Raw genomic sequence first — 13145 nt, forward strand, 5'->3', positions numbered from 1 at the left:
TTTCCCAGGGAAAGGTCGTTTGACCTAGTATTGAGCTGTGAGCTTGGCACACCATAGCTGGGAGGGGAGAGGTTAGAAAGGAAGCGTGCTTTCACATTTATAACTCTCTCTAGGTGTGCGTGTATAGGTTTAGTTATACACGCAGACATATAAATATAGATGTGTGTGTTTACACATCTATATGTGCGCACACCAGCCAGTCACTTCAGAACGCTGCTGCTGGAGAGAAGGATGTCGTGTCCATTTTCAGAGGTGTTTAAATTCGACTGACAAGAAGCATCAAGTTGCTAGACCACGTAAGAAGCACGGGCTTGTGCTTTTTTGAGCTCATGGCAGCAAGTAATACCTCTGGAAATAGATTTTCTGTAAAAACTGGCTGTATTTTTGCAAGGAGCTTTGCTGACTGAGTTTCCTGGCGGAGGTGACCAGCTCGGCATAGCTGTGCTTGGAAAGGAAGTTTCTTGTCTCTGCTTAGAGAATGTAAATGCTGGAAAACCCACCGAGTGTGCTTCCCGCAGCGCTGCCTTGCTGGTTAGCGTCGTGCCGGTTGCATTGGGTTTGTTCTGTTGGCACTTGCAATGTTAGTAAAGCATCCCCCTGTGGCGATTGTTTCGCCAATTAAACTGCTGCTGCATTTTTTAGTATAGTTTTCAGTTGGCGTAAGGTAAACACGAGACAGCAAACAATCCTGGATGGCAAGTTGGGTTACAGCTCGGAGAGTTACAGAAGCAAAACATTGAAAAGCTGCTTGTGTTGATAAAGGCGTGAATATTCCCCTTTCTCTCCCCATCGCCGCTGGAAAAGAAACCTCCACAGCAGCAAACCCAGGCGATCAGCAAGGACCGTACCCACGCTCCCCAACCTGAAAGGCAGGCTCCGAGCCTGGGAGCCGAGACGCAAGAGAGGCAAAGGCAAGTTGTCTTGCAGGACCTTGGCACCCGGAGCCAGAATGCTGGTGTCTGAAGGCCTGGGAGTGTTTTCGGGTATCGCTGCCCACTGACATGGAAATGTGTTTTTCAGGCTGCTTGAGCATGATAGTCCCAGCTGGAGCAGGGTAGTGAGGTACCCTGTCTTTGAAGCCAGGTTGTGCAATAGAAACCCTAGAGAGGCATTTATGGATTTCTTTCCCCCCTCCCCCTGCATTGATCAAGGCTGAAATACCCCTATTAGCTTCGGAATTGGTGAAGGGGCGACAATAATTCTAGCAGCGTGCTGCACAAATAAATGCTTAGTTAATGAATACTGAAAAGATTAACCTGAAGGACTTAGATGCATTATCAGGGCTTTTACCTCCCTGCCTTCCCCCGGTGGTTCTGGATAATGCAGAGCGGTTTCGGGGAGCGACGGGGACCCAACTCGCTAGTGGCAACTCGGGCGGCCGTGCGCACGCTGGGAGAGGGGTGCATGGCAATTCTGACACACGCCGTTATGTGCTGCCTGGCCTGATGGGCAGGGTGGGATGCTCCAGATTATTGGGGACGGAAAACCCCTCGCAGAGGGGATGGGGGAATGTCAGCTCTTGGGGAAAGAAGAGTGAGAAGGCCCATGACAAAAACCTTCCCACCCTTCCATGGTTCATCTCTGGAGCCAAAGAGCTGAGACTATTTATTTCATTAGGCTCATTTTTGGGTGTTTTCACCTTCTTATTTTCCTTAGGGCTGTGAGTCAGGCCGAGATTGATTTATCAGTGCTGTTAATCTGCTCTCAAAGCACTGTCAGTCTCGCTCCCAGAAGCCAAGCTCTCCCATTAAAACCCTGACCTATTTAAACGTTCTTAAGATACCATAATGACGGAATGTCAGCAGGGGAGAGGCAGCAATGACAGCTCTGAAATGTTTATTATCCTAGCCCGGGTTAGGAGGGCAGCATGCCAACGCAGCCTGGAGCGCGGCGCTTGGCACGGCATGAGAGGCGAGAGGCGCGGGCTCGCTGCAGCCTGGCCGAGGGCCGGGTGCTGCTGGGTGCCACCAGGCTCTGGGGCGGGCTGCTCTTCTCTTGCGGTTTCCTGCCTTAATGCTTCGCAGTCACTGCTGATTTCAAGCTGTTCAAGGCGGGAAGAGGTATTCTCTTTCAGGGGTCTGCATACTGGTAGCAATAGATCATGGATTTCAGTGGCTTAAAAGGCACTTAAAACATTTTTTGTGGCTCAGAAATTATTTCCCCAGGCGTGTTTGCATGAGAGCAGATGCCTGCCATAGAGAAATTTAAACTTCCTTTAGACTATCTCACCACGCAGTAGCTATCAGCAAAGAATTAATTGCAGGAAACTATTGAAAATGATGATCCTGAAAGGAGGGTGAGCAGAAGCTGCAGGTACCTCTGGCAGGTTGCAGGCGCTGTATCCACTGCATCCGCACTGCAGCAGGGGGAGCACAAAGGCTTGCAGAAACCTGAAAGCCTCCAGTTCTAATAATGCGAATCTAGCTGTCACAAACACTTTAAATGTACTGTTTAGTGCCAATTTTCTCATCTTTTAGAGATATAGCACAGCGCAACTATTTTTAAAACTAAGCTTCTCTCCCTCTCCATTTTCTCTTTGGGGCATCAACGGCTTGAAGGACTAAACCATAATTCTTCAGAAGAGAAAATACATCTACTTGTACAGAATGGGGCTGGATTTGCTGCTGGGTATGATGTCCACGTTTTCCTTCTGCCTAAAATATTCCCATGTGGATGACCTTTCTCCTTTGAGACCTTTCTCACTTGAAAGAGCATCCCACTGGATCGTTTTGGCTCTTTCCCATTTGTTCTTTAAATGGAGACTGCAACAGCAGTGAGGACCAATGACAAAAAAAAAAGCCCTGAAGTGAATAGCAGGTTCTCAATCTCTTCAGAGGCATCCCATGGAGGGACAGTCTTTCTGGTTGCTTATAGAATCATAGAACTCTTTGGGTTGGAAAAGACCCCTAAGGTCACCGAGTCCCACCGTGAACCCAGCAGTGCCAAGCCCACCCCTGGGCCCTGCCCCTGCGCGCCACGGCTGCCCGGCTGCTGGAGACCTGCAGGGACGGTGACAGCCACGGCCCTGCGCAGCCTGTGCCAGCGCTTGGCAGCCCTTTTGGGGAAGAGTTTTTCCTACTGGTGCCACTTGAGGCTGGTTCCTCGTCCTGTCGCTTGTTTATTTGAGAGAAGAGACTGACACCCCACACACACCCCCGCCTACCACCTCCTGTCAGGCAGCTGTAGGGAGCGAGAAAGTCCAGAGGACCCTGACTCAGAATGACGCTTTCTTCAAGCATCTTTATCTTGAACTAGTGTCCTATCTCATTGATCTTGCTTTTCTGGAGTGCCAGGTTATTACAATGCACGTTTTATTAGGAGTAGTCTGAAGGCCAGCTTTTGCTAAAACACAGCTGCTGGGTGATCTTTTTTCTGAAGAAAATAGGGAGGGTTCATCACGGGGCTTTACACATCCCAGACGCCAACTTTTCTATATAAGACCACAACATTGACACTATCTGTGACCAGAGGTGATAAATGTTATTGCATTCCTTTCCAATATGTAATGTTATTAAAAATAGGTTAGTCACAAGGGCTTCTTATCAAAGTCCCTTGTTTCCCTAGAAACAGTGGCCAGCATTAACCTTTCTAAAAGTAGCTGCTGCGAGAGACAAATGACTTTGGTTGTCACTGTTAGAAATTTAATCTAGGGGAAATGTGCTGCAAATTCTGGTTCATATTAAAAGGAAGGAAATAAACTCCAGAAAGGCAGGAATAATGTGTGCAGTATCAATTCACATCAGGCTAGCAAAGAAAATAAATCGATCGTGTTTGAACCAGTGCTGGCTGCATAGCTTTCCAAAGCAACGCAGGCGCTGAAATTGCATCGGCATCAGCTACGGGAACAGTTGTTTGCAGCCCCAAAAAGGAAAAGAGAGGCGTGGGAGTGAGATTGTAGTGTTCATGCAGGACTGATGAAAGCTGGATATTTGCAGAACAGAAAAAATGTAAGTGATAACAGTGCATTTGTAAAAAAGATGCCTTCTCCTAGGCAAAGTAGGTGGTAATGGAATGCTGTGTTTAGAAGTAAAGCTACTGGCAACGTGAGAGAGGAGCAGCAGGGAGAGAGTATCGGCATGTTATAGCCTTATGGCGTGAAATAATCATATTCTCAGTTTTCACAGCAGATTAACGGTGTCCATAAATTGTGGCGATACGTGCAGTTTACCTTGTTTTCAAATTATGTGATCAGGAGCGCCTGCCTGAGCTTTGCACAGCCGCTCGCTGCTCATCCAAGCAACTGAGATCACTAGCTCTTGTCCACCGGGCGTAAGGCAAACCGGTGACGGGTTGCCCCGACGCCAACGTAGAGCCATGCTGTGGGGCACACAGCCCCTGAAGCAGCCGGCTGCGAGGGGAGGGCAGCGCCTCTGGTCGAAGGGAAGCAGCCAGGCGAGCGCGACAGCTGCTCCATCTCACGCCGCTTGTTTTCGGCTCGACGGCAGGTTCCCTTCACGGGTGGATCCAGAGCAGGACTGCAAGCTTCACCCCTGGCTTTAGCCCAGGACCCTCTTCACAGCTTAAGCCTGCCTGGAGGTGGGCACGTCTCTAGCGAAGCAGTAGGGATTCTCTGTCTCTTGGTTGCATTCCCCAAACGCTAAAAATACCGGGTTACTAAAGCACTGGGATCCTCAGGCCTGCCACATCAATCCCCTGTCTTTGAGTCTATCGCTTCCATAAATTCCTGGGTTTCTTACAAACCTACTCTGCCTGTGCAGCCTGTCACTGTCCAGCCATCAGGACAACAGCTTTAAAAATAGCAGACTCAGCATGCAAACATTTTTCTTCTTGCCTGGTCACAAACAGAGCCACTTGCTCCTGCGGGTATCTAAAAGAATTCAGTGAAGCTGTGGATAAGCTCCCTCCCGGCTCCCCCTTGCTCCCTTGGAAATGAGTTTTCTAAAGCCCTAATATATTGTCTTTGTCCCTGTGGCCAGCAGCATTATCCACAGTATTTATTTTCCTTTGTGCTTTTATATCCAGTTTATGCTAGGACCAAAGGATACCTATATATCTACCTGTGCTGGTAAAAGCAAATCAATCTGGATGTCGGTGGTTTTGCTCTTTATGGGGTGAAGTGAAATGAGACCCGAGTTACTTACAGTGCTTGTTTTATGGGAGAAATGAGCTTGCGATAAGAAGGGCAGACATTGCCTAAACTCTGTCTCATAAATGAGTTTCCTGAAGCAAAGCACTCGCTAAAATTGATGCCTGCTTTGCTCCTTACCTGTGATTCACTTTCCAGACAGAATCAATATATTCTTAAATTTCTTCACTCTCTTGCCTTCTTCATAACCCGGGGAATAGCGATGTATCCCCGACCTGAGCCTATAGGCTTGGCTGTTAAACCTCTGGGGCCCAAGGAGGGGATTGAAAGTGCTTGACTGGGACTCCCCTACACATTCTCACATCCCAGCTTTGTTGCTTGAAGGCAGTTTGGCTCACGTAACCAAATCCCCTTTATAATCACTTGCCCCTTGTGCTTTGATTCTCGTGTTCTAGGGGAGCTACACCTGCCCAGTCTTCGTTTCCACCCCCACCCCCCCCGCGAGCCAGTGGTAATTAAGTTCTGAGGCACTCGGAAAAGCAATACTTTCCCCTGTGAAAACACCGAAGCAGGAAAAGCTTCTTCCATGAAGTCATGGAGCAAGAATGGCGCGGCGAGGGGCGGCCGGCGAGAAGCGTGCTGCTCCCCGCCGACATTCCTGCAGCCACACGTGTCCCCTCCTCAGGCATTGTCTCCTCACCCGGGATCCGGCGGACAAATATAGGCATGGAGGAAAGCTGTGGATGCCTGTAAGGCGTTATCCCCGGTGACCTTGAGAGAGGGGCATATAAAGTCTGGACCAGGCGGAGGCGTGACGCTCGCTGTGTGCTCTCAGGGTGAGTACCGACCTCTCGCGCTTGTGAACGAGAGTAGCTGGCGGGGCTCTAACGCTGTTCCACGGGGTTGATGTGACTGAGGTTTTAAGGTCTTTAACTGAAGTTAAGGTCTTAGTAATATTGCTAAATGTGTAGCCTATGTTAGTCATCCTAGGATGCTGCTTGAATGCTAGGGTGGCAAATAAGCGTTTCTTCTCTAACATCGGTGCATTCATTTAGCAGCTAGAATAACCACTGAGGAAAGCGTCAGGTCCCTTGTAATTATGCATGTGGGTGGACTGATTAGTCAGTACCTGCAAGTCATATTTTCTGTCTATCAGCTGCAAGTGGTGATGGCTTATGCAGTTTGCAATTTCAAGCAGCTTGTTGCTCCAAGGAGTTCTTTAATCCAACCTGAGTTACAGCCCTTGGAGAATTACAGGGTTCCCTTGCAAAGGCAGGCGGGTGTCTCTGCCGTAGCTATTGCAGGTGAACCATTAGCATTACAGCAGCTCTTCCAACAGCCCCGGCAAGGAAGGATGAGGTCCCACCTTTGCAAGTCTGAATTTCAAGTCCAAATTGTCAGCGGTGCTGGGCATGCCACTTAGCTTGGTGTAGCAACATTGGCTTTCTACAGGGAGTAGCTGTTTCCAAGCATCTTCCAAAGTTCATATACAAGGGCTGGCTCTTTTTGTTGTTAGCTAGAACAGACTGAAAGGTAAGCCAATGTCTTTTGCTCTGCCTTATCTTTCCCAACTATACTACCTTTAAAAAATAATTTTATGACCATAAACTAAACAACATTTCCAGTTTCTCATATCTGGCACAGATTTGCCACACTGAGTTCTGTGTACCTGCAAGGTGTTCGCTGCCTGGGCTCCCACCTCTGTTGTAAATCCGAAAAAAAAAGAATTCTCTCCCAGCTGCCATAGTGCTGCTTTATAGTGTAACACACTTGCTGCAGCGGTTCCCCCTGAATATATGTGGAAAAAAGATAAGAAGGAGATAGCTGAGTAACTGTCCCTAAGAGGTCTGCACATGGAGCTGGGCTGCGCAGAAGCAGTCTGCAGCATTCAGTGTATATTAGGACCTGTGAGAATCTGTCCCGAGTCCTCGAGATTAACACTGGAGTGGCTTCTCGAGATGTTCACATTTGATGTGAAATGACACTTCCATGCTCTAAGGCTGTTCTGCTTAAAGGTAGGAACTGCTGTAATTCCATTGCTCCACGCTCCCCATGGGAGAGAGGCTTTGCCATGCTGCTAGTTTTGAGTCGTGTCTCCAGCTGGGAATTTTGGTCGGCTCAGATGATCTTAAAATAATTGGTGATGGTTGTGCTTATGTAGGCCCTTAATCTTTAAAAAAGAAAAAAAACAGTTAAGGCTAGTTCTGAAGAAGAAAGTTTTTGCTCTACAGCACCAAGAAAGAAGGTCTCAAGCTCATACTGCAGCAGTGGGTGAGGGCTGAATGTAAAATGTTTGGCAGTCCTGCTGTTTAAGGGCTTCACATTCCCTGGGAGGAATGTGCTGAAAAAAACCTGCCTTGGTTGATGGAGAGTTTTTATCCCTACCAGGATTTTGTTAGAAAGAAATTTAATTTAATTTTGAAAGACTACAGTGTCTGTCTTGATAGGACTCTTGAAAATTTGTCCAGCTGCTCCGAATATTGCACAGTAAATAAAGTAAGGGAAGAGGTAATATCTGAGGGTCACTTGTACAGCTTCAAGTAGGAATCGAATGGTGTCTTGACTCGAAAGAAAAAATATATATATGAAATTCTGAAATTGTGTGCATGTCTGTACACCTTTTAGCAGTGAAACTTCTTTTAGACATTCTCTGGACAGCACCCTGAGTGTTTTACATATGTGTGTAAGTGTTTATATGTGTGTGTATAAAAAAGATTTAGAAAAATAAAACCATAGCTGTACGATCACTTTATAGGATACATAACAATCAAATTAATCGCTTGGCAGTATGAACCAGCAAATTGGTCTCGCTTACCCCCATGTCCCTTGCCCTCTCTTTCATGATAAAAGGCTCCTAAACACCATGGCCTTGCAAGTGTCGGTATTAAGCTGGACTAATAAGCTCAAATCAATCTAAAAAACTACGAAGCCCTTGCACCCATACTGCAGATGCACTTTTCTCCACCGTGCCTTGCTGCAGGGGGACACCCAAGCCGGTGAATTCGGAGGTACCAGCCACTTGGGAAGCTGCACGAGCATGGGACCTCCCTGAGCTGTTTTAGTCCCGTTTTTTTCTAATAACATTTTTTCAATAACACTCTAATTGGTGTGATCAGAGGAGCATGCTGCAGGTAGCAGAGCTGTTTCCAGCTCCGGTGCTGGCTTTCTCCAGCACAAGTGTGGGCAGGTGTCCCTGGAGCCGCACCAAGGGCGTAACACACACCCCTGCAGCAGTTCTCCGTTCGCAGCGAGGAAGCCTCGCTCCGTGATGCCCAGAAAACGCCCGCCTGAGGTGATGCTTGAAGTGGCTGAGGTGCACAGCCCTGGGGAGACGGCTGGAGAGCAGACCCCTGCTCCAGGCAAATTTGAAAGGGGCCAGAAAGGGCCCCCGGTAAGTGGCTTTTAAAATCACAGCTTCAAGTGGTGCCTCCTGCACTTAAAACACCATGCATGCCGCAAAGAAGAGATTAAATTCTCCTGCGGAGATAACTGTACCCACACCGAGGTTTTGAACCACACAGGCTCTGGCTGGCTTTAAAAAAGGCTGAGCCAGAGGAGGGTTTAGCTAGGGATGCTGTACAGCCCCAGATCTGCATCAGGTGTTTGCATTACCAGTTCATCAGATCAGCCACCTGCCATGTGGCACTGAGTGTTTTGTATTGCCTCAGATCACCCACGAAATGTATGTTTTTCTTCCCCACCCCCCTACCCCCTCCTTCCTTGGGTAGACCACGTCCCTTTCTTTTTCCTCTTTGAGCTGTGCCGCCTTGAATCCTTGCCAAGATGATGGACATGTCGGAATTCGGGGAGGCTGCTCCCTTCCTCCGAAAGAGCGAGAAGGAGCTGATGATGGCACAGACGGTCGCCTTCGATGGTGAGTGCCTGTGCCCCGTATGCTGCCAGCAGCTGCTGCAGAGGGATAAGGGTTACATCCCGGCGTGGTTGTGGTACCCAGAGCAAAGCAGGATGCAAAGAAGGATGCAAAGCCTCCGTTGTTGCTGCTGCTGCTGTTCGAGTCAGCTGGTTGAACCAAATTCTGGTTTCTTTATTCTGCAAAGCTATTAAAAAACCTCAGGTAGTACTAAATAGAAATAATCTCCCGATTTATAGTAAATAGATTTAGAAGATAGGTGTATTTGTACTGCTCTGCTAAAGGGGGGATCACTTCTTGTCCGCTTGGAAGAAAAACAACACACGCTGATGTTCTTCCAGTAAGGAGAGGGATTCTGTGGCCTGACAAGACGTCTCGTTGTGTCGTACCTCTACATCTGTTTGATTTGCAGGCTGTATGACAATCTGACCTTAGCTTTTCATTTTCCATAATTTATTCTTCATGAAAAGGATTTCTCTGAGCCCTGAGGTGTAGCATAAGTACAAATACACCCACAACCACAGCATTTCACTATTCAGGGTAGTCGCTGCAGCTAAAGACCTAAAGTCCAGTGCAGCTACTCCAAACTCTAAAAAGCCACGCACATAACTCAGGGTGAGTTATTAATTTTCAAGACAAACCTCAGAAGAATGTGCAAGAATAAGGTTAAATCTGATAGCTGGCAGGCAAATAATGTGGGCTGCATTCCTCACTCAGATTGCGATTTTCTCTGTGACGTTTTAGCAAACGCCTTAATTTGGGCTTGGCTCTCAGCTCCTCCATCTGCGCACTGGTGATAATGATTATGGATTTCCCGTGGAGGCTGAGGTTTAGCCAGCATTTGTGAAATATTTTGACACCTTGTGCTGGAAGGAGCTAGAAGAAGCCAAGTGGCAGTTTCAAAGGGGAGACAATGTTTGGGAGCCCCGCTTTGGCAGGCAGCTCCCCAGCGCTGCCCATCTGCTGAGGTCCCAGAGGTTTTGTGTCCCTTGTGCAGAAAAAATAACGCAGCCATCTCGCTTAGCTAGGCACGGTGTCACTGTCTGACACCAGGCTGCGAACCCTCGGTCTCCTTCATTTCACAGGCAAGAAGAAATGTTGGGTTCCCGATGAGAAGAAAGCTTACGTTGAAGCTGAAATCACAGAAACCAGCGGTGGCAAAGTGACCGTGGAGACAACAGATGGAAGGGTACAGAGCTGCTTGTGTCTGATCCGTGGCTAACAGGGCTGGAGCAGCGAGCTCCAGAAATTACCTGTCCTTGTTTAAGCTCAGTTGCCTGTTTCATGGAATGGGCTGCCAACGGGAAGCCCCAGTAAGTGATGCCGTATCAGAACAACACATGAAAAACCACCAAGGGAAACCCATCCATGCGGTGGTGGTAGCGGTAAATTCAAATGGAATTATGTACAAAAGCTAGGTTCGAGCTGGAGGACTTCCCTCTGCAGGAGAGAGAGAAAAAAAAATAACGTTCTCCTATAAACTGTGTGAAGCAACAAAAAATCCCAGTGTTTTCCAGTGTTGCTGTACTTACTTGTCTTTGCAGACCATGACTATCAAAGAAGATGATGTGCAGTCCATGAACCCTCCCAAATTTGACATGATCGAGGACATGGCTATGCTGACCCATCTGAACGAGGCGTCTGTGCTGTACAATCTGAGAAAGCGCTACAGCAACTGGATGATCTATGTAAGGGTCGTTACAAGGGTATATTTAGAAATTGCTCTTGAAGTGCTTCAAGAGCAGATGTCATGTTTGAACACGTTGTGTTCGTCATAGTCAGTCTGCAGCTTCGACAAGTGGCCAAACCGAGTGTCTTGCTTATCTTTTCGGGAAAGAAGTTCCTTGGAGCTGGCTTCTGCCTGAGCGCAGGCAGACAAAGCCATGAACAAGGGGGTGCCTAGTTCCTTGGGTTTGCTTGCTTGCCAAGGAGAGGGGTGGCAGGGAGCGTATTTTCAGCAATCAAGGCGCTGGGGAGACCTAGTTTATTTTTACTGTCCTAATATTAACCCATGTCAGCACCAGCCATGGAGATCGCTTTGTTAAGACACGATTCCTTGAGCTCCAAGCACGCACACAACTTCTTTTAAGTATGAGCCTTTCTATCTTTAGTTCAGTAATCTTATTACCTTCATTTTCAGTGCTGACATCTGTCCTGTTTCACTCTGGCCTTTCCCCTTGCTCTGTACCTTCCCCGTGACTTCATTAACATAATTTCTGTCAGCACCAGAACAAGCTTCAGTAGCTTTTATGAGGCCAGACTTTTACTCCATTTGCTGCATTCGGTTGTGTCTGAAATGAGTCAGGGGATTCTGTACATTTGCTAGCCCATCCCTGTTCTGCTTTTTGGTGTTCCTCAGAGGAGTGAATTCAACTTTTCCCCATTTAAATTCTGGTTGTTGAACATTTTCTGCATTTCTCTGACAGCCCCTGCATGGGCACACACAGCCTAAAGCGTAGTTTTGCTTGCAGGTCAGTAGCGGTAGAAAATCAGTCATCTTGCCTTAATCCATTTACTGGCTGGGGGTTTTCTTTCCCTTGTAGAAAATGGGACTCGGGACTCATGCCAAAGCCATTCTGGAGCAGGTCCTGATGCTATTTTTGGGGGGAAGGCACCTGGATTTTACCTGAGATTTTTAGAACTTAATTGAGCTCACTGATCCGTGCGCACATAGTGCTCGTGTCCCCCTGATAACTGGGTTTCTTCAGAGATTTTTGCTTCGATCTGGACCAAGTACCTGAAAAGTCACCAGCTAACAGCGACTCCCTGGGGTTACAGCTGCAAACTCCTCCTTCCTCAGAGGCACCAGGCCCCAGCTAACTGATGTAGATAGCCCAAAGAGCAACTACAAAAATAGATTTTTGCCAACCGTGTTTCTCCAAAAGCTGAAAGAAGCTCCACAGCTTTGGGGAATAACCCTGTGAAGTCGCTCTCTTTTTGAACACCCACCAGAAATTGCCCCAAGGTGCTCACATCAGATTAATAAAAGGAGATTGTTCCTCTGCCTAAGAACAGAGCTCAAGCAGCAAAGCTGTTACTTTTCTTTCCTTCGTAATGACAATTTTCAAGAGGAAAGAACTCTCGTGGGGCAGCAAGGCAGAAAATCAGACCTTGGTCTGTTTGCTGGCCCTTGGTTTTGCTGAAGGGGCTGTTTCTGGCTGTCATCTTGAAAACTGCCCCCCCCCCCCCCCCCCGCAATGGGAAGCTGTTTGATATCTGCCGGTTTGATAGCGGTCACCGACAGGAGGTCACTGAGCGGGCTGGGAGCCTGTTAGAAACTCAGAGCAAAGGCTGCAAGTCAAGTCAGAATTCAAACTCGGATCAGAAGCTGGAAACACCGTGTCCTGCTCGGTTAGCTAAGACTTTTTCTTCTTATTCCTTGAGCCGTTTATTTTTCACTCTTGTTTTCTTTCTTTGTTTTTTTTTCACCTCTCCAGACCTATTCTGGTTTATTCTGTGTGACTATAAATCCCTACAAGTGGCTGCCTGTCTACAAGTCAGAGGTTGTTGCTGCATACAAGGGCAAGAGGCGCTCGGAGGCGCCTCCCCACATCTTCTCTATTGCTGATAACGCATACCATGACATGCTGCGTAGTAAGTGGCCCTGTTTGCTTTCCGATCTGGTTCGGCTTTATTTTATTTATTCATGTATTGCTTTATTCGTTTATTTATTCACTGGCGTGATTGGTACCGAGTGGAAGTTTGTAAGAGCTTCTGCAGTCTGCCACAAATGTGCAAATCCTCTACAAGCAGCAGGGGCTCAACAGTCTGCATCAATTTTTACATATATGTATATATATATATATATACACACACACACATGTATTTGTTTTCTAACTCCCCTGACTGTCCCTGCGGCACTGGTGGTAGCAGTGAGCTCTGTATATGGGTTATCTGTAAGGTGCACAAATGTAGGTGTCTGAACTGGGTGAATCCATCAGTTTGTAACAGAAATGGAGCTGTGCCCCAAAGGTCTGGAAGTATTTTCCCAACTTCAAAATTGAACTTACTGTCAGTCTATGCTCAGTTAGAATACTCTAACGCTTGTAAAATGTATTTATGCAAAGGTTAGTGAAGGCCAGCTATCTAGGGCGCTGTGCACGCATCGCTCGCATGAACCAGCCGTAAGCAGCAACCCTGTGACACCAAACTCCGAATTTTCCTCTGAAATTTTCTCATCCTGACCCTCAAATTACTGGGAAAAAAAGAGTGTATCAGCAGAGGGCA

The 13145-nt window shown here is 47.5% G+C and overlaps 1 protein-coding gene across 1 annotated transcript in view; it reads left to right on the plus strand.

Annotated features, from left to right (window-relative positions):
• MYH15 (myosin heavy chain 15) overlaps nucleotides 1–13145 on the plus strand; it is a 69804-nt gene that overhangs the window by 15723 nt on the left and 40936 nt on the right. The window contains exons 6-10 of the mRNA XM_037378205.1: nucleotides 5503–5883; nucleotides 8776–8921; nucleotides 10004–10107; nucleotides 10463–10606; nucleotides 12356–12512. Of these exons, the coding sequence (XP_037234102.1) occupies nucleotides 8831–8921; nucleotides 10004–10107; nucleotides 10463–10606; nucleotides 12356–12512 (496 nt within the window). The 5' untranslated portion in view covers nucleotides 5503–5883; nucleotides 8776–8830. The remainder of the gene's footprint in view (nucleotides 1–5502; nucleotides 5884–8775; nucleotides 8922–10003; nucleotides 10108–10462; nucleotides 10607–12355; nucleotides 12513–13145) is intronic.

The sequence above is a fragment of the Falco rusticolus genome, chromosome 2, assembly GCF_015220075.1.
Source record: "Falco rusticolus isolate bFalRus1 chromosome 2, bFalRus1.pri, whole genome shotgun sequence".
NCBI lineage: Eukaryota > Metazoa > Chordata > Aves > Falconiformes > Falconidae > Falco > Falco rusticolus.